The sequence below is a fragment of the Mollisia scopiformis genome, assembly GCF_001500285.1.
Source record: "Mollisia scopiformis unplaced genomic scaffold LY89scaffold_12, whole genome shotgun sequence".
NCBI classification, from domain to species: Eukaryota; Fungi; Ascomycota; class Leotiomycetes; order Helotiales; family Mollisiaceae; genus Mollisia; species Mollisia scopiformis.
This window is the reverse complement of record NW_017263592.1, coordinates 731,436-751,360: the sequence shown is the minus strand read 5'-3', so window position 1 is coordinate 751,360 and position 19,925 is coordinate 731,436. Positions and strand designations below refer to the sequence as shown.

Genomic DNA, 19,925 nt, shown 5'->3' with positions numbered 1-19,925 from the left:
ACCAACAATTGATACCCGCGCTACTGCAACTCTATACACATTCCCAAGATGTCTTTTCACGTCTCTGGAGACGTAGCGCACCGCACCAAAGCACCAGCTGCAGCTCCCGTTAACCCAGTGGAGTACGAGAAAACAATCTATCAGAAAGGCCTCCAATTCGAACGACCTCTCTTCAGCTTCCAAACCAGCAAATGGGAATCTGAAGCCGAGCAGCGCATGTCTGCCGAATCCAAAGGCTACATCATTGGCAATGCAGGAACCGGCGAGACGGCACGCAAGAATCGTGAGGCCTTTGCCAAATGGTCTATTGTGCCTAGACGATTGGTCAAGACCTCGGGATTACCCCATCTTGGGATGAAAGTGTTTGGCAAGGAGTTTCCGTTTCCGATTGCTACGGCGCCGGTTGGCGTTCAGCGCATTTTTAATCCGGAAGGAGAGCTTGCTACGGCTGCTGCGGCGGCTAAGGAATCTGTGCCATACATGTGAGTGTTCTCAATGGAATCTTCATGTTCACTTACGCTTGTTAGAGGAAAGAGGAGACAATTTTTCCTGTCCTCCCTAGAGACTCTATAGTTTGAAAGTGTTCATCTTCAAGCACGTCTTGAGGAAGGTATATTGACTGAGGAACTGTACAGAATGAGCACTGCGAGCAGCACTAGCATTGAAGATGTTGCCAAAGCCAATAAAGAGGATGGTGTTAGATGGTACCAACTTTATTGGCCATCAAATGACCATAACGAAATCACTGCATCACTACTCTCCAGGGCCAAAAAAGCTGGTTTCTCGGCTTTATTCATCACACTTGACACATATATCCTCGGCTGGAGGCCAAGTGATATGGACAATGGGTAACGAATCCTTCGTTAACAATGGGTAAAAGATACTAAATATATTTTCAGATACAACCCATTCCTCCGGTCCGATAAAATCGGTGTAGCCATTGGATTCTCAGATCCGATCTTTCGGTCACACTTCAAAGCCAAACACGGCGTCGAAATCGAAGAGGATGTTCACACGGCTGCCGCCGAATGGACCAGAATCGTCTTTCCAGGCGTCAGCCATGGATGGGAGGATATCGAATTCCTCAAAAAGCACTGGGACGGACCGATCGTACTGAAAGGTATCCAGACCGTAGCTGACGCAGAAAAGTGCGTCGAGCTTGGCCTCCAGGGCATTGTCGTCAGCAACCATGGTGGAAGGCAGGTGGATGGCGGTGTGAGTTCCCTTGGTGTCCTTCCGCGGATCGTCGATGCAGTTGGTGACAAGCTGGATGTTTTCTTTGATTCCGGCATCAGGGCTGGAGCTGATATTGCGAAAGCGATGGCGTTGGGGGCGAAGATGTGCTTGATCGGTCGACCTTTTATTTATGGCTTGGTGATGGGAGGCGAGGAGGGCGCGCAACATGTGTTGAAGAGCTTGCTTGGCGATTTGGAGCTGACCTTACATCTTGCTGGCATCCAATCTGCACGCCCTGAACACCTCAATAGGAGCTTGCTGGAGAGAGAAGATCGACTTTGAAAAGCGAGAACGAATTTCGAGGCATGTAGTCGGCTTGGTAAGTTGTGGCTAGTGCAACAATCGAGTCACTTATTCTTTTACCATGACGATGTCTTAGTTGAGGGCTTGAGCTGAAGTGCCCCGAGGTCATGACGAATGGTGAAAGCTCTTGGAAATGAATTCACTGGACAGACAGACAGCACGTAGTCATACAAAAGGCCATAAACTCGAGCAATGGACTTCATTGAATGTAAAGATTGGTAGTGCATATGAATCCATATTGAGCAATATTCCATTCAGCTCTCTGTCATTTCTCTGTGGTGCTTTCGAAATAGTATCCTCCCTTCCAACGGTTGCACAACGCAAAGCTCTTCGGCTTACTCAAGAAACTGATTTTCTCTGCAACCAACTTATCCTCCTCTTCCACTGCATTAGTGCGAGTGACTTTAAGTTCTGACTGGTTGAATCTGCTCAGCCTCCACTGTCTTTCGGTCCTTGTACTCGACAGATCAACGTCTTCTTGTCGCATGGTGCAATCTTTCACGCTTCAACCTGCTTCTTTCCTTTTGCCTGTTGTCCTGATATCTTCTTTTCCGCATGTTCTCCATATTGCATCCTTGATAAACTTGTTTCTTCAGACCTTGACCAATTCTTCCCATAGCTCTCGAAACTCAATGCATGGATGCACCTCCGTCGCTTCACCTGAAGGCAAGGAGCCAGTCAAGACCGCTGGATCACCCCTTCTAGCCAGATTGTGATACTTAGCAGTATTGAGTCGCTATTCCTCGCGGTCGATCCAAAGATAGTTTTGAGAGGTCTCCTTTCCGTTGGAGCACGCCATTTCCCACCAACAATCCCAACTTGACAGGTGGACTTTCGGTTGGCTTTGCGAAGCTTGATCCTTTGCAACAGGTCCTTGGCGCTTGAGTTTCTTGGAATCCTTACTGCCTTCCTGTACTTCAGAGTGTTGTTTGGGGATTGCTCAAGGTTGTTTGTCTTCTCATCTCGCTCCTGAATTCTGATTCCAACCCGATGCTCTCTTCCTAACGCGCTGCCTCACATTCCTCTCCTACACACACTCTCTCCCTTCTTCCATGATGCAGTAGCTTCCTATCGAAAGTTTTCGTCTTTTCAAGTTTCTGAGAAGTGTGATGCTGGTTTGTCTAAAAAAATGGAGTTCGTAGTGTAAAGGCACACTTGGTGGTATCCTCAGTGATCGGTCCATGAGCCGTGCGTCCTTGAATATGTTGCTATTTATAGGATTATCGAATGCCGTGTGATTAGTCGAACAATCCCAAAGTGATTGGACTGAGTGTATATCTGCATCATGTGTTAGGGTTGCTCCACACTCTTTTTTTGGAAGCAAGTCAGTCGCTCGCTTCTTCGATTGTGGTGCACAGGGCTCTGAATGTGGAGCTAGTGCTAGACTTGCTGAAATTGGCTCCGAAGTTGGCTCCAAAGTCTGAGCTAGAGCTAGATTCTGGGCTGGAGCAATAGCCTGGCTTAGATCTGTGACTAGACCTGAGCCCAAGCTGGTGTTAACGTCCAATATGTTAACAAAGTGTCCTTTGATAGCAATCTAACGGGCGGTGGCGTATAGTTTCACACAAAGTCTCCCTAGATAATCGTGCTCGGGAAGCAATCCGTACGTTTCTCGGGTGTTATAATGACATGGTACTCTTTAAGTATTAAAGAGTCTATCATGTAGGCATTATGTTGAGTACTTACTCTCTATGGAGTCTATCATCATCCATCATGCTCCAACCGAATAAGCCAAGCTCATGCAAGTGTGCGCCAGGCGCAGTCGGTCTGCGGACCACTTCACACACTGGGCCGAGCCGAGGTGTTGGAACTGCTTATCCCAAACCTTGGGAGCATCAACGAATGCGGATGTGAGTATGTGTTCAGACATCTCTAGAGTCTTCGCTTTTAAAGTTGCTTCTCTCCTTCTTCCACGTGCTCAAAGTCGCTAGAGTCAATGGTATAGTAGAGCTCTAGAGACAACCACTTGCACAGCGCTATCTCATCACCCACCACCCATGGCCCACCCCACAATCAACCGCATGTCCAACACTAATGCCTCATCCATAACCTTACAACTCGTCCTCATCGTCTGAATCTTCTACCTCATTCAAAGTACCAAAACATTCTCCCCTCAGTGACGACACTTCGTTCCTCAATTAATAAAGAATTTCGCTATCATCTGGAATCAATCTATCGTTGGTACCTTCAAGTTCCGCGCACCACTCCATGGCGTGAGGCCGAAGACACTTGACACGAGCCACTTCTGATAAGTGGCCATGAAGGCTGCCAGCTGAGTGGCATGCTAGGCCTCACAACCAAACCTTCAGCCTTTCTTTGTCAGTCGTGACAAGTTGGGTTCGTTCGTGGCCCAAGGACTTCACTGTCTTCCGTCTCCCTGGTGGTTCCACGATCAGAGGTGTTCGCTTGGGAGATCTTTAATCTTCTGACGTAACTTTCATAGAACTTGCAATTCAACTTCTCATAGACAATTTGCTGCTCGATAGCATGCCAGGTTTGCTCCACTAAGCGCTTGTACTCGCTTGTCGATATGGAAAAAACTGAGTACTCTATAGGTGTTGACTTTTTGCGACATTGGGAGGTGCTAGATTCTATTAAAGAGGGCGGTTTTAGTGAAGGTTCCATGGAAAGTATAATGAAGAGGTTATTCTTACCGAAGTATATAGGACACAAAAAAGCCAAATCCGAAGAGGAACACATGATGGAAAGTAGATGCCTGTGGTTTTCGTTGTGTTGTTTGTAAACGAAACAATAATAATGGAGATTCATGCCAAGTGTTACTGATGTGAAATGCTGGACATTACTACAAAAAGCGGCTCGAGCCACACGCGCTGCTGGGCATGAGTTAAGCCGCAGAATACATCATACGGCGTACTAGATGTGTTTGGAGGAAGACGAGCGAAGATCAGCTCCACGATGACAGTTTGGACAGCCCATCTCAGGTCGATGATGAGCTGTTTCTCGGGTGGCGAGTGATCGAATCTGCCATGTTGGGAGTTTGCAAGTTCGAGGCGCCTTTGAAAAGACACAATCCAAAGCGAGTCAAGGATGATAGATCCGATCAACTCAGTACATTAGCCTCTAAGCCAAGTTCCCTATCGGGAAGAGATTACATAAGCCTCTGACAGAATTGGGACTGAGAAGTTATGAGCATGGACTGCGCTTCACCAATGCACACAATTGAGGTTGAGGTTGGGTACTCTGGGGATGATGATGTTTGACCTGGATTTCCTCCAGGCCCCTCTTTTGTTGCAGTGCACGCAGGCCCATTGTATGAGTTATTCGTCGTCGCTAATCCAATTGGATTATCAAGTTCCCTGGAGGTCCTATCCATGTTGGAATCATACAACAAGTTGCTGGAAGCGTCTGCTAAGCTTAGTAGCTACAGCAAATAGGCTTGTGTAGCGCATAGACCACCCTTCTTGTCTTTATTGTCCGAATTCGCCCTGCGCTCGTTACCTCTGGTGCTCTGGTGTCAACGGTTGCATCCGAGGAGCAAAACCTAGCTTCGAAGCAATGTAGTCTAATGGATTTCTTTTGAGTTCCTTCGTAGCCATGCGGATGATGTTGTAGTTTCCAAAGTTCATGTCGTGCTCCAGATGTTCCAGAATCAGGCGCTCGAATTGTTCTCGCGGCATCTCGGGAGAGCACAGAAAATGACAAGCTGCTCTAAATAATGCACTAGTATGAAACTTGAATAGGAGTTCAACAGCTCTTCGTGTGAGATAAGTTAGATCTCCTATTTTTGTTCGTTCCAGGATCCCAAAGCGCAAAAAAGGTTTCGACTTCTTCAATTCGTCGCCAGACCTTCCACCGCTTCCAGAACATCCTCCACTCTCCAGGTGTGGGCGACACCTTGCTTGCGTTCTCAGACATGAACAGTCCTTCTAGAGGGTCTTCGACAATTCGTAGCTCCCATGACTAGAAAGATATAGATTGGCAAACAAGTACCATTTGACAGCATAGCTCTATCCCGAGAACAAGATCGACAGCCCATCTTTGGGTCGATGATGGGATGTTTCTCGGCCGGCGAGTGATCGAATTTGCTATGCTGAGAGTCCCAACGAATCTTATTCTCCACAGCGCGGTAGAGGCTCTGAGCCTCTTCCACGAATTGGACCGGGGAACTAGCGAAAGTCTCTCGATTCAGTTGAAAGTAGGATTCCTTACCGTGCTTCTTCTTATGGTTCAAGAATACCGCTAGGTATCGCTCAGGTAGATCACGAAGCTCCGGTCGATCCAAGTCGACGGCGGCAAGATTTTCAGGTGCATTATTGGCAGGTGTCCAGCACCCTAAATGTTCAGGTCGCAGTGATGGAGACGGAGGTGATGGAGGTGTCTCTCGTTGGATCTCGAATCCCTGGTCCCATGTACTGAGAGCTTGCCCAAGACCTCCGATAACCTTGGAGATTAACGCCAGAGGAGCCAAGAACCGAAGGACCAACACCTGCAGTGAACGTACGACCAAGAGAGAACTACGCCCAGGCCAACTCCTTTTGATGGCAGCCCCGACAAGCTGGACAAATTCTTGATGGACGTCAAAGTCCGCTTCAAACTCATGCCAAGAACATCGCTCATACTTGAGGGGACTCAGCCCTGCTTGAAGCCTGCTAAAGGATTTGATATAATCGTCCATGTCCTTCGAGCCAGCAAGGCAAAGGGATGATAGGCAAGTTGAGCCACGTCCTGGATGTGCAAGTTGTCTATGCACCGGGACCGGTGAAGCATTTTGGTGAAGCCAGGTCGCTCCCTAGGCTCTCCTCCCCTACTGATTTATCGACCGCAATGACCGTAACTCGAGGCATATAAGAGACTCTCACCCGATGTATAGTAAACTTTCGATGTATGATTATGATTCCTTGTATTGATACCACGTCGCAGTATCTTTGAAATAGTTTTCGAATAGGTACTGACGGTGCTATCGAGATGATCCCTGCTGAGATATGTCGGATTCTGACTGCTACTCTATCCGACCGAATATTTGAAGTGTTCCTGGATTGAACATCCTCTTCCGTTTGAAGGGCTCTTTCTTGACTTTCTCTTTGTCCTTCGTCTCATATTCCAGACCTCAGGCTCCCTAGCCTTCCCCTTGCCTGATTTTCTTTTACTTGGTATAACCCAATGCCTTCGCCTTCTGGAGGGCTGCAGTTTGCTTGTCCGTCTCCTCATAAACGGCTTTCTTAAGTTTTTTGGCTTCGTCGTACGACAGGCCTTGTCCCTCTTTCTTCTTTTCAGCCGCGGCTCGAGCGGCTTGTCTGGTTTCCAGGTTAGTCGCTTCGTATTCCTCCCGCGTCATAGGAGGCTTTCGCTTGTCTTCCTCGCCGGATCCGGAGTTGTCTGCGTTCTCGGGTTCCTTTCCACTTGTCATTTCTAAAGTGAATCTGTTAGGCGCCGGCCTCATCTGGCACGCTCCACCGAGTCTCCCACGAAACCAACGCTTTGATTAACAATCCACATGCCGTGCTGTTAAGAAAGTCGTTTCCTTCCACTGCAAGGTTTTGTTCGACTCCCGCTGACATTCGAGGTCGTGTTTGGTGTGTGTGCTGCCTTTCTCTGCAGATCCTTATAGCTTTCCATCCACTTCTTCCTTAGAAGCTATTAGAGATATGATCTCTAATAATTCCTTGCCCACTCATCACTCACCACCTCGACCTATCGCATCCTTCATCGCCTTCCTAGCAACCATGGACCTCAATCGCTTCGACTTATTGAAGTGGTTATACTGACTAACTTTATTCAACACCTTCTTCGTATTCGCATCATCATCTGAAAAGCAAAATCAAATACAGGTCGCAAGGTAGCAATATTATTGTCTTCAATAAGAACGCGCAACAAGATTCGAAAGCGCTCTTTTGACTCAGATGGGGGTAGTTGTGGTTCGAGTGCTGCCTTGGATGGGGTCGGTGGTGGTTTGAGTGGTGATTCGGATGTGGTTCGTCGTGGTTCAAGTGGATTGGACATCTTGTTAAGGAATACTGGGAGATTTTAGTGGATTTGTGGCTCGGGAGGTGACGGTTAGACTAACGTTATGGAAGAGGGAAGAGCCTTCTTCATCGCAATACTACCATGCCTACCTCGGAATTCGATGGAAGAGCCAACATCGAAAGAGCTTGTCTAGTGGTTGCGTTGGTATTTTGGCAAGCAAGTAGTATGTGTGTGTATAGTACATAGGATTTGTGGAAAGAGATCTCCTTCACAATCCATGTATTTGCATAATTGGCCTAAGAGCCTAAAATGATTTTGGCTCCTTCCTTGTGGGTAATGTTAGCTGGTGTTCAACTACGGGATACCATGACACTTACTTGGTACTTTAAGGCATTGATGAAGGTTAAGAGCAACGATATCCTCCGTGGTGATGCTGGCGGTGGAAGCAAGAAGCAATCTCATACCTTCGGATATGCTCAAGCTGTAGAATCTGGTTTACTTTTGCAGCTGCATTCTGCTTGTTGTAGTTAATGATACAATCTCGCAGATTGGTATCATATGGAGGACGACGGTGCACAAGTCGGCAATACAGCAATTCACGCGTGCTTCAGAACTGCTGGCTTGGGTGAGTTTGTCGACAGACACTGGAACTCTGCTGATACGTAGTAGTAGGAAAGCGCTGTCGGAGTGGTTCTAGGTCTGGCCTTTCGGGCTCCTTTACTTCCTCCCACTTGTCCCAATTGTCCAGGATTGACCCTTCGAATGGTCGCATGGGCTCACCCTAGCGATTCTCATTTGTTACAGCGGTGTCCGTCGTTCAACGGAGTGGTGGTGGAGGTGGAGCCACATGTAGACCTAGGGCTGGAGTTGTGCAAACACTGCTGTCGTCTCCCTGAGTTCCGTTCTTAGCGAGAGTTGTATTGCTTCTTCTCTGGGAGGCTGCTTCTTCAGGATTTTGGGTAGAGGTGGATGTTGAGCGTAGAGCTTCGTATCAACAATGAGACCGTGTGGCAGATTTTGAATGTGTTCGAAAGTGGCGAGATTCCTCAAGCTGGAAGAACCTCTCAATTTGACCCCACTGCAACTGAATTGTGGCGTTATGCTGAAGGAGCTGGAAGACTTTCTGAGAATGGAAGATGTTATCGTGGAGGAGATCTTTTCAAGGGTCTTCTCTAAACACTTGCAGCAATGCCGGCAACGGCATCCCGTCATCTGTTGTAGTCTTTTCATGCCCCGACCTCCATTGACTTATTCCACAGCTTCTTTCCTTGTGTCTCTTTTGGATATCAAAAGAGTGCTTCCTGCTCTGGTAGAGTTGAGGATGCAAGGATGTCGGCATGTGGATAAGGTGGAGGTCGAGAAGAGTGAAGCTTGAAAAAAGACGACCAGCATGGAGAGAAAAGAGCGGGAAACAGGCTTGAGTGGCTGGACATAGATGGATATGAGCTGTCACATCTGAATTAGCCTGCCATTGGAAAGTTCTAAGTGGAAAACAAACGATCATAGAAAATGAAACGCCACAACAAGGTCAAAATGCACTTGCAAGGCGTTCGCTTGGGAACTTGATTCCGGACGACAAGACACGGAACATTCCATACATCAGATCTACGGAAAGTCTCCCGAGACGCAAAGAAAAACGCAAAGGAGGTATCGCAATCATCAACCAAGTCCCAAAACATGCAGCCTCCCGAGCTCACCGCTCCTAGAACGGATACGCCCTAACCTCTTCCTCCTTGTCGACCTCCAGCCCTGCCTCAACTTGCTCTTTATGCTTGGCATCCAGATATTCCAACAACACATCCTGATACCTCTCCTTGCCCTTGTACTTACTGACATCATCGCCCCAACTCCTCACCGCGCTCGCCAACCGGCCTGGAACATACGGCTCCTCGCAAATCTCCGTGATGGGATGAAAGTACGTGCGGATCGTGAAAACAACGCCTCCACTGCGCGACAAGCGGCGTAGACTCTGACGCTCGGATCGGAAGTAGTGATGTTCGATCGCCTTGTTCTTCTCAGCCGTGAACCAGCCTACGGTACCTTCTGGGCCGTCCTCTGAGCCAATACTGGAGGACCAGGCGAGCTCGTCGTCGACTTGGATGAAGTAGTTGTTCTGTTTTCGTGTGTCAGCTACTGCGTCTATCTGTCTCAGCGAGGGAGAAACATGAGATGAGTAACACGTACACGCTGCACTGGCCCATTAGGCTGCACTCTCCGAAAGAAATTCATCATTCCCTTCTCCAGCTTCTCCTTGTAGCCTGGAACATCACCATGGGTGTGGATCTCGCTCAACGGCATCCCCAGCTTATCTTCCAGCTTCCAGAACCCGGCGAGTAGGATGGAGCCCGCGAGCAGGTAATACTGGCCGTCGGCTTTCTCAAACATGATGGCCAGGTCATCTTGCACCATGCGCGCGGCCATCTGCATCGGATCCTCGATCAGTGGACGCTCGACGATGTTGAAGGTCTCACCGGTGACGATGTTGTCCATGCCGACGGGAGTCCGTTTGTAGAGGGTGGGGTAGCGTTCTGGGAGATAGGAGCAGAATTCTTCGAGGAGTTCAACGGCGCCGTCGAATGCGGAAGGGTCGGTGTGACTGCAATTTGGACCGCGTTCGATGATACGTTTTGCTTTGTCGGCGTGGAACTTTAGGTAGTGATTATCCAGTTCTGTTGGGCATCAGTTGGGCGTTCTGTCACCGTCCGTAGGGAACTCACCTATCCATTCGTTCCAGTCCATGTTTCGGAGGCCCATCGTAATGTGGTAAGGGCCGTGTCTGAAAGGACGGTATGGTTTGGGTTTTGAAGTGTAGACATTCCAATTGAGTGCTGGCACTGCTGCTGGCCGGTCAAATTTCATCGGCTCCCATACTGTATCAATTAGCAAGTAAAGCGAGGTTGAGACAGGAAACTGTACCTCCAGGAGCTCGGGAAGGGGCTTTGAGACTTCGAGATGCTGGCTTTTCAAGATCTGGGGTCGCGGGCCGAGTGTTGGTTGACTGCTTGAGGTATCGTGTTGCCGAGATCAGGAGCCATGCCGCCAAACACACAGCAGATATCCCGTACAAGACATATCGAGGATGTGAAGATATTGTTTGGATAGAGCGATCAAGAGCTTGCGCTGCCCAGTTTTGACATTGATGCATGGCCTCAGCCATTTTGATCACCTCCTCGTAAACTTAGGAATTGCGAAGAGGATGTATGCCGTAGCTTTACGGAAAGATTCAGAATGACCTTCAAAAACATCTTCATTTGTTCATTGGACGTATTTATGACGGTGTACCAATGTTGCCGATAAGACTTTGGGGACGCTGCCCCGCCATGAGAGTGGGGATGTTATCGGGATCTGATGCCCCATTCGGGTTAAGACCTGCACTATCAAGCTTCACTAAAGGGTGCGGTTTAAAGACACCACATCTGGAATACAGAGCAGACTGCGAATAGCATCGGAGATGGGAAATCATGCCATTACTATCTTCCACTGGGAGAAAGGGGTTTGCGCCCTTGATGCAGGACATGGGTGGGGGTTCAAGACAGCCGAACTTGTGAACCGTTTTTTATCATTGATAAGGTACGCGCCTCATGCACAACTCTGTCTTCGAGGATAGACGTATCCTATTGTTGTACAATGCAATTGATACTCAAGCTGGGCTTGCTGCATACAATGCCCGGAGGTACCGTGGACGTTTTCCAGGTTGAGACCGACAATGAGATTCACGTGACTTACTCGAACACCCCCTTTTCACTGGACTTCACCGAATCGACGACTGAAGATGTGAAGATATGGTTTTGATATTTTACGCGAGCAGTCGAGAGTAGTAGTCCATCAAGACAGGAACTACCCACTTCGAGGGTATCTTGATTGTACACTATAAGTCAATAATTCAACACGATTTATTTGCCTCTTCCTCCCCCATTTTGATTTTGTTGATTCCATTGAGGTGGTGGGCTACCAGCTTGACCATTTGGAAAGAAAAGTGGATTGATGTATGCACCATTCTGAGCGGGAGGCATGACTGGCGGGACGTTGGGCCAGTTATTTTGCATATTCTGGTATTGCTGTTGGTATTGAGGAGGAAGGTACTGAGGCCAGCCAAGTTGTGGTTGATGTGGAGAGTATTGAGGAGAATTTTGTGGCATGAAGAAATTGGGAGCTGCTCCTGGTGTAGGTGGGAAAGGAGGGACAGCCATGCTTGGTGGGGAAGGTTGGAAATTCTGCGGCGGTTTTGGTGGAAGAGAATAGCCCTCGCTTCGACGATCCTGGTGGCCTCCTCTACCTCTCCCTCGCCCTCGGTCACCACGTCCTCTGCCTCGATCGCCGCCACGACCTCGGCCACGGAAATTTTCTCGGCTGGAGCTAGGCCTGTCTTGACCGTTGTAGGCTCCTTCTTCTGGTGCTTCTGATCGGCCAATAGATTCTGCATATCCAGTGGGTCTTGCTAATGGCTTATAAGGACCATCATCATCGGCATCATCGTAGCTGATCCCTTGGGCAGGGTCATAAGCTTGATGTTGTTGTTGGAGTGGGTGACCGTGACCTCCACGCCTGGGTGTCCCGTTCTGTTGTGTCTTGCCACCTCTTCGCTCTGCCTTCAGCTGCTTAACCTTTCTTTTATGTTCTGCCTCGGCCTCATCATCAGAAAATTCCATTTCCTCATCACCTACTTCTTCATCATGTAGATTGGAAGCATCTGATCCTTTGTACTCCTTCAATGCTTGCGTGAAGACATAGGTCGAGCATTTCTCCGTATAGAATACTTTGGTGCCCACAGCCAACCCAGTTGCTTGGAGTTCGGTCGGATTGGTAAACATGACCGAGTAAAGTGGTTGTTGTACTCGACCAAGGGTTTCAGCAACTACTCCGAAAACACTTCTGTCTTCCAAACACAATACTGAGCCGCTCTCGAGTACTCTGTATTCTCCAGATGTTTTGGCTTTTATCAACAAGATGTTCTCCACAATTGCTTCGACAGATCCCAATTCTTCAATGCGCATCTCTGGCGTAATCGTAACATCGGGCTTAGGAACAACGACCTCTGGGACTTCATTCTTGGTTCGTAGGGGACCACCAGCACCTTTTGCCTTGCCGCCGCCTTCATCATCAGAACCTCCATCGCCTTCTCCCATCAGTATCTTTGCTTGTTCTTCCACTGTCAAGAGCAGATCTGCATTGTCTCCATCATCACTCTCATCATCAGAGCTGTCATCGCTGGAATCGTCGGAAGAGGATTCGATTGGTGATGAATCAACTTCCCATTCTGGGTGCTCTCCTTCCTCGACTGCTTCGACTTCCGAGGCTGCTAGTAATGCTGTCGGTGGTGTGTCTTCTATGACAGTTTCATCCTTGGCAAGTGTGGGCTGTCCACCAGCATGCCCAGTAGGAGTTCTATTATGTAGATCAAGACCTGGAATCATTGATATCGCTGGCGCATCCTCTGGCATGATAGAGTTCTCAATCGGTGGTTCTCGAGATTCGGTATGATCTTCATCCATCTTGGATTCTGCAGGTGGAAGCACGCCCGATTCAGAGAGGGTTTGCTGTTCCTTGAGCTCTGTAGGTTCCTGAGATGCGCTCTCAATTCCATCCATGTCGACTTCTGGGGCGTTGGATGCATAAATCGCAGAGACCACTACTTGTTTCGTCTTCGCAGGTTCTTGAGACTCAGTCTGAACTTCAATCTTTGGGCCTTCTGAAGTTGACGGTACATCTGTCGCAGTCGCATAGATAGCTTCCGATTCCTTAGACTTCGCAGGTTCAAGCCCGCCAAGAAGCGCCTCTAATGCGTGCGTAAGAGGTAGACCCTCAGCGCCATCCATCGTGTCGCTCATTGTTGCGTCTTGTTCTTTCGGATCAACATTCGCGGTCGCAGGCTGGTCGTTCTGCATGGCAGATTCGTGCGCATCAATAACACTATCAGACACTGTAATTAATCTTGCACCGTCAGCTGTATCCAAGATCTTGTTCTCCATTAAGAATTGGATGCGCTGCTGTGCGAAATAAAAATTGTGTACAAAAAAGCTTATCGACTCTTTCAGATCAAAAATAATTTTAGAGCTCAAATTTTAGCGCCGGAAAATCTGACAGGGATCACAAGCTCCGTCATAGACAGGGCTGGACAGCTCGAAGACACGAGACATTGTTTTATCGCGACTCTGAGAAACGTTCTGGCCAAGTAAACATTCACGATGCCTCCAAAGGCAGACAAAGCTCCTGCTTTTCAGAAGCAGAAGCTTCGGCCGTACACTCAGCCACCGCCCAAGAAGAGGTGAACACTTCCCGTGCTCTTGTACCTTTCTAGCTGACATCAATACAGGCCCGAGACCCCTTTCGCCGTCAAGCCAATTGGCGCATTCTACCTCTTCTTCATTGCGAATCTGATTGCTGCTTTGTATGCTCCGATACAAGACTGCGACGAGACGTTCAATTACTGGGAGCCGACGCATTTCATCAGTCATGCCTATGGTCTGCAGACGTGGGAATACTCACCCGAGTATGCCATCAGAAGTTGGCTCTACGTTGCTCTACACGCATTGGTGGGAAGTTTTAGAAGACTACTCCCATTTTCTACCAAGGTTGGATGATCTGCCATATTACTCTCTATATACTTATTGAATTAGCTTGGAGAATTCTATTTCATCCGATATGTTCTAGCTTTCGTCTGCGCCATCTGCCAGACCCTGATGTTCCGGGTGGTCAACAACACCTTGAATCCTCGAGTCGCACTTTTCTTCTTCTTCGCTATGATATTCAGTCCTGGCATGTTTCATGCTTCGGCATCATACCTCCCTTCGAGCTTCGCAATGTACTGCACAATGTTGGGAATGTCGGCCTTCATGAATTGGAAGGGAGGACTGAAGACTTCATGGGGCATCTTCTATTTTGCTGTTGGGGGAATACTCGGCTGGCCTTTTGCTATGGCGCTATCTCTGCCATTCTTGATCGAAGAGGTCATTCTGGCAAGTTTAAGCAGTAAAGAAGCATTCATTGATACCATCATAAGGACTGGGAGAGGGGTTATAGCAGGACTTCTTGTTCTGGTAAGTTTCCATCTCCATCTGTCTGCTCTGAGCACAGGACTGAGGGCACATCTTAGTTGTTCGAATTCATCATCACTGGCTTCTTCTACAAGAAAGTTGTCGTGGTTCCTCTGAACATTGTCCTCTACAACATTTTCAGTGGTCCTGGTCGTGGCCCAGAAATTTACGGCACTGAACCTTGGCATTTTTATATTCGCAATCTTCTGCTAAACTTCAACATCTGGTTTATATTAGCAGTTCTAGCTATGCCATTGTTCGCTTTACAGAAAGTGTTCACTCGAAGCCAGCAGACCAGTACCATCAACGGCCTCCGGAGCATCGTATTCATGAGCCCATTCTACCTATGGCTTGCCATCTTCAGCTTTCAACCTCATAAAGAGGAGCGGTTCATGTACCCCATGTACCCTTGCTTGGCGCTCAATGCAGCTATGGCGCTTCATATCATATTAGCAGCTTTCGGCAACTCAAGCCCTAAGTCATTCATCGGAATGCTACCCGCAAGACTAAAGCTTCTCATCATCAGTATGTTCCTCATCGGATCTGTCGACATTGGTGCGGCAAGAATCTATGGCATCTACAAAGCATATGCAGCGCCTCTGAAGATCTATCAACCTCTGGAGAAAGTCGGAGGCCATGGAGACTCTGTCTGCTTCGGCAAAGAGTGGTATCGCTTCCCAAGCTCGTACCACTTGCCAAGGGGGATGCGCGCCAAGTTTGTTAAGAGCGATTTCAGTGGTCTTCTCCCTGGAGAATTTTCTGAGGCCAAGTTGGGGTTCTGGGCTGGAGCTTGGCTCATGCCATCTGGCATGAACGATCAAAATCTCGAAGACATGGGCAAATATGTAAGTCGTCCCATAACATCAAAAAGGTCATTACTAATGATTGCAGGTCGACTTGAGAACTTGTGATTTCCTTGTCGATACCTACTACCCAGGCTCAAGCCCATCTCAGAATGAGCCTCACTACATTCTTGACGTCGATCACTGGGAACCAGTTGCCTGTCAAGATTTCCTCGACGCATCAAGAACACATATCTTGAGCCGAACCATTTGGCTACCAGATTGGCCCATCATTCCAGAGAAGTATAGGAGAAAATGGGGAGATCATTGTTTGCTGAAGAGGAAAGGGAAAAAATGAGGCGACTTGTAAAATACGGGATGGAGAAAAGTGTACGTACAACGCTGCAAATAGAATGATTGAATCACATACGCTCTAATCTTTCTTCTTCATACATGAACTTATCCGTCACCAAGGATACCTCCTACCTTCCCACGTCCAGAAATATGCTTCTCCCTGCTCGCCTCTCCCCTGCCTACTCACATTCCCACCTTCATCTACACCTCCCCAGCCCTTCTCACCCACCACCTTCAACATACACCTCACACTCTCCTCGGGCGAAATAATTCCCTCAACCTCCCACTCAAAATTCACATTCGCAGCCATATCTGTTGCCACCTCGCCAGGATGAATCGCCAACACAACCGGTGCCTTACTCCCGTCTCTAACCCCCTTTCTTTGCAATTCCGCAGCGAGATGGCGCAGTCCTTGATTCAGCGCTGCTTTCGAGGCGGCGTAAGCCCCGAAACCGTCTTCGTGGCTACGGAAGAGAGCTGTTGAGCCGGAGTCCGAGGACATGAAGACTAGGGTGTGGATATTGATCGGGACGGAGGGCAGGAAGGGAGATAGCGGAACGTCGGGGTTTGGTGGGACCGAGGGAAGAGTGAGTGGTGGTAGGGAGGAGAGGGTTAGGAGGGAAGAGGCGGTTAGGAGAGGGCCGATTGTGTTTGTATTTAAGTGGTGGGAGAAGGCTTGGAAGGATCTGGGCCATGTTAGTCTTCTGAACAATCGAGCTTCACGTGATAATAGGTAAAGAAAAAGGGGCTCACATCTCCGAGATCCTGTTTGGATATTCCATTACTCCGGCGTTCAGTACCATGACATCGATGATTCCCTTTTCGAGCACACATCCCTTCCTTCCCAACTTCCTAATTCGTTCTGTGAAATCTTTGATGCTAGCCTCATCACTAACATCACATTCCAGTATGGTGAGGTTGTGACCATTCGGCGTACCAGTCAGAGACCAGAGGTTGGATGCATTGCCGGAGTGAACTGATGGAGTGGTGGCTGGGGCTCGGGCTGTGGCTAGGACGATGTAGCCTAGCGAGAGCAGTTGAGAGGTGAATTCGAGACCGATTCCTCGGGTGGCGCCGACTATTAGCCAGGTTTGAGGCATGGTTATGGTTGAGGCGTGGGAGATACTGTAGGGTGGATCGAAGCTTGAACGAACTATGCGAGATTTTTAATCACAGTTGACTTGTTCGTCATGGATGCCAAGAAGGAAGGATGTCACTCTTGCTCTAGGAAGGTGCAGTTTGAAGCAAGGAACGAGACAAAGTGGGGCAACGGCGGGGTTGTCATTTGTGTTAGTCCTTTCATCTCTTCAATTTCGTCTAGAGTTCCTCCATCCCATTCTGTATATTGAAGATATAAAGCTTTCGAAGTTCGGACCGATCCGCAAGTGCTTATCTCATCTCAATCTACACATCCAACATCTAATAACACCCTGTTTCACGTGATGCAATAGCCTCAGAGGTGATCTCCGATCTTCGTTGCAATATTCTTCTTTTGTCATCTTTCATCTTTGCAATCCGCATTGCTACTACTTTAGCTTCAAGCTGAACCGAATTCATTTCTGTCTCTGAATTTTGGCTGATGAGATCTTCTGGTGCAGGACTTATGATCTCTCTGATTCGCTATCGTTTTGCGGTACATTGAATCACGGACAACTCACCCCGCAGCGCAATAGATAACGTCTCCTGTTCTTCCTCTGCCTCCCTTCTTCACTTCAATTGATCTTTCTTCCGTCAGTCTGCGCTCTTTGCTATCGCGAGACCTCACTCCTGTCATTGAAGTTCTATTATGTTCGGCACTACGCCCTATCTTCCATGTCACGTTGGCGATCAGGCCACCAGAATCCGAGCGGATATCACTGCTATGCAAGAATTTACAACCATGATTGCACCGCGGAGGCGAAATGGTTTGCAAAGAAAGTCTGCAAGAAAGTATCACTTGAGGTGATATTCAAGAAATATGCCAGTTGCCCTAGCTCTGCTCAATAGCGGCCAAAGCCGCTCAGAAGCTCATCTACTATATGCGCTTGACAGTTTCACGTGTACAGCAACATGGAAAGGAGTATAAAAGGTAATGTCTGTTTCGTTATTCTTGTCTCATAAGTTCATCACAATATGCGAGCGACAACAGTTATTCCACTTCGCATCAGTTCCTCATCTCCAGGACCCCACCGTCATCCGCCGCATCTGATTCCGTGTGGGCGACGGTCCTCTTCCACCCGCAAGCCACCACTGGAGATTAGAGATGGGGGACTCATCAGCCTGATTGCGGGACCGATTTCGAAGGTCCGTACGACGATTCGAAGTTGCGCGTTGCAACTCCATCTCTCGAGCGAGTTCTTCCGCTTCTATAGCTTCGGCTAGAGCAGAGGCCTCCATTGTCTCTCGAGCGAGTTCCTCCGCTTCAATAGCTTCGGTCAGGGCAGAGACCTCCATCATTTCTCGAATCTCTCGCTGCGATTCGACCCCACGAAGGTTTTCGGCTCGAATGGCCACAGTTGGAGCAAAGCTCTGCAACATTGCTCGCTGTTGCTCGACCGCACGAACGATCTCTTCTACTCGACCAGCTTGAGCTTCAGCAACAAGCTCCGCGATTTCTACAGGCAGAAATGGAACGAGTCCAGACATTATCTCCAAGAGGTCTCTCTGTGGCTCAGTCTGAGCATCTTGACTGGCGCGGGGCTGCGCCGAGGCGGGATCAGATGTAATGATTATGTTGCCGATTTGGACATTCATTGCTCCTATCCAGCGTCAGTCTATAAGGTTATACTTGGACCATGAACTTGGTCTCGATGGAGCAGCATTACTTACCTTCTCCATGGCCCTCTTGATGTTGCGTAGCCCTAGGCATATTGAAATAGGTGTGAATCAGCCTGTCAACAATAATTAGTCTCGAATCAAATACACAAGAACTTCAAACATAAGCGTACCTAATGCTCAACTTCTTCTGTTCTGTATGTCTGCATGCAAATCGATTTTTATGTCTGATATAGTTGGAGCTGAGCAGGTTGAAATATATTGATATCCAAGTTTGCCCCTCCACCACCGCTGCCCCTCCAACAAGTCATGCTCAGCAGCCTCCCATGGTGTCATGACACAGCCCCTCCAGTGACCTTTCAAATATGCCTTGCGTGAATTGTGCAGCTGGGGCGTAACTTCAGTCATCCAGTGATCTAAGCGCTAGAATACCAAGTGTCAGCCAATCACCGGGCAGAGTTTGTAAAATCACTCAACTGCTCCTTTGAGCCATGGCGGTAAACCTTTCACTGTGGATCTCTACCACAAACGAGAGTTACACAAAGTCTCACGATGACGTTCGAGTAAGTGTAAACAATCCTATGCAATAGTCGGGGATGGTTCTCTGGAATTCCCGGGAAAGGAAGAGGCTCCTACGGGATCGAAGGTCGGCAGCTAAGTTAGATTGAAGTATAACGCCAATTTCAAGGCTTCAGCTTGTAAAGGTACGTAGGTATGATTAGTGAGGAGATAATAGAGTCATGTGGCTTACACGTGATACGTATACTTCCAAGACAAGAGAATGCCACAAGCCTGTATTGCTGATTGTATACTCCAGATTAGTGCTAAATTTAAGCTATATTCATCGATATGCCAATGCCTTACTTCTATCTTGAACTTTAAAAGTACTCTCCTAGGTGCTTCCCTATCCACGTGGCCGGAATCCTCCTCCGAAATGCCAGGGTCCCCGTGCGCAAAGCACTCTATCCCCAACCCTCACTCCCCCTAAACACTCGCTGGCAACCTGTAGCTGGATCAATAAAAAGAGTACTAGGACAGCGGAATCGAATCAGATATCTGTCGGAAGTGCAGAGTGAGGGGCAATAACCCGACCAGCTCTCCCGATCATACCGAGTACCACCGAAACAGCTCCTTTCCAACGCAGCCATTGTCCCTCCTGCTCGGAGACGTGGGGAATATCAAGGGGCCCGGACAGGGTGCACGGTTTCGCATAGTCTCAGTCACGACGACGTCCAGCACCCGTAAACTTGGAAGGCGATGGGCCAAGCTTAGTTCACTCGGTTCGCTTAGAGTGAGGAGCTCTGTCCAGAGGGCCTACTGCCAATCCGGAGCGCGTGAGAGCTCGTACATGGTATACGACAAGAGGATTCCCAGGCCGATGTGGCTCGCAACTTCTCTGCTCGCAATGCCAATCAGCCTGTTCCCACACAGAGCAGAAATCTGTACCTGACGAAGCCGCCTTAATTTGGAAAAATGCGAGATACATTGCACCCGGTTATTGCAGACCGGTAGTCCATTACATCTTCCGAGATGCTTA

At 48.5% G+C, this 19,925-nt stretch overlaps 9 protein-coding genes across 9 annotated transcripts; 2 read left to right on the top strand and 7 right to left on the bottom strand.

The window, feature by feature from the left end:
• Positions 1-48: 48 nt before the first annotated feature.
• On the top strand, positions 49-1,518 carry LY89DRAFT_669394 (L-lactate dehydrogenase; the record flags this gene model as incomplete). Its single annotated transcript, XM_018213095.1, has 3 exons — positions 49-482; positions 582-848; positions 900-1,518. The coding sequence occupies 3 exons, from the start codon at positions 49-51 to the stop codon at positions 1,516-1,518; spliced, it is 1,320 nt and encodes a 439-aa protein (XP_018071313.1).
• Positions 1,519-2,275: 757 nt separating this feature from the next.
• Positions 2,276-3,251, bottom strand: LY89DRAFT_669393 (uncharacterized protein; the record flags this gene model as incomplete). Its single annotated transcript, XM_018213094.1, has 3 exons — positions 2,276-2,445; positions 2,575-3,029; positions 3,226-3,251. 3 exons carry the CDS (start codon positions 3,249-3,251, stop codon positions 2,276-2,278), a joined length of 651 nt encoding a protein of 216 aa, XP_018071312.1.
• Positions 3,252-4,994: 1,743 nt separating this feature from the next.
• LY89DRAFT_669392 (uncharacterized protein) lies at positions 4,995-6,175 on the bottom strand (the record flags this gene model as incomplete). Its single annotated transcript, XM_018213093.1, has 4 exons — positions 4,995-5,231; positions 5,347-5,435; positions 5,491-5,941; positions 6,002-6,175. The coding sequence occupies 4 exons, from the start codon at positions 6,173-6,175 to the stop codon at positions 4,995-4,997; spliced, it is 951 nt and encodes a 316-aa protein (XP_018071311.1).
• A 468-nt stretch (positions 6,176-6,643) lies between these two features.
• Positions 6,644-7,500, bottom strand: LY89DRAFT_733952 (uncharacterized protein; the record flags this gene model as incomplete). The annotated part of the gene is made up of 3 exons (XM_018219860.1): positions 6,644-6,909; positions 7,183-7,261; positions 7,327-7,500. 3 exons carry the CDS (start codon positions 7,498-7,500, stop codon positions 6,644-6,646), a joined length of 519 nt encoding a protein of 172 aa, XP_018071310.1.
• A 1,410-nt stretch (positions 7,501-8,910) lies between these two features.
• LY89DRAFT_707355 (uncharacterized protein) lies at positions 8,911-10,873 on the bottom strand. The gene is made up of 4 exons (XM_018217601.1): positions 10,381-10,873; positions 10,182-10,334; positions 9,649-10,133; positions 8,911-9,577 (listed from the first exon to the last, which is right to left on the bottom strand). The coding sequence occupies exons 1-4, from the start codon at positions 10,619-10,621 to the stop codon at positions 9,167-9,169; spliced, it is 1,290 nt and encodes a 429-aa protein (XP_018071309.1). The 5' UTR covers positions 10,622-10,873; the 3' UTR covers positions 8,911-9,166.
• A 1,381-nt stretch (positions 10,874-12,254) lies between these two features.
• Positions 12,255-12,512, bottom strand: LY89DRAFT_556107 (uncharacterized protein; the record flags this gene model as incomplete). The annotated part of the gene is made up of 1 exon (XM_018208369.1): positions 12,255-12,512. A coding segment is annotated over one exon (258 nt), but the record flags the coding sequence as incomplete, so codon positions are not given.
• A 1,137-nt stretch (positions 12,513-13,649) lies between these two features.
• On the top strand, positions 13,650-15,638 carry LY89DRAFT_697239 (glycosyltransferase family 22 protein; the record flags this gene model as incomplete). The annotated part of the gene is made up of 5 exons (XM_018216886.1): positions 13,650-13,729; positions 13,778-14,036; positions 14,082-14,501; positions 14,558-15,343; positions 15,390-15,638. 5 exons carry the CDS (start codon positions 13,650-13,652, stop codon positions 15,636-15,638), a joined length of 1,794 nt encoding a protein of 597 aa, XP_018071307.1.
• LY89DRAFT_68141 (NAD(P)-binding protein) lies at positions 15,578-17,090 on the bottom strand. The gene is made up of 2 exons (XM_018214290.1): positions 16,388-17,090; positions 15,578-16,320 (listed from the first exon to the last, which is right to left on the bottom strand). The coding sequence occupies exons 1-2, from the start codon at positions 16,732-16,734 to the stop codon at positions 15,747-15,749; spliced, it is 921 nt and encodes a 306-aa protein (XP_018071306.1). The 5' UTR covers positions 16,735-17,090; the 3' UTR covers positions 15,578-15,746.
• Positions 17,091-17,785: 695 nt separating this feature from the next.
• On the bottom strand, positions 17,786-18,482 carry LY89DRAFT_733946 (uncharacterized protein; the record flags this gene model as incomplete). The annotated part of the gene is made up of 2 exons (XM_018219859.1): positions 17,786-18,372; positions 18,443-18,482. 2 exons carry the CDS (start codon positions 18,480-18,482, stop codon positions 17,786-17,788), a joined length of 627 nt encoding a protein of 208 aa, XP_018071305.1.
• Between the last annotated feature and the right edge of the window lie 1,443 nt (positions 18,483-19,925).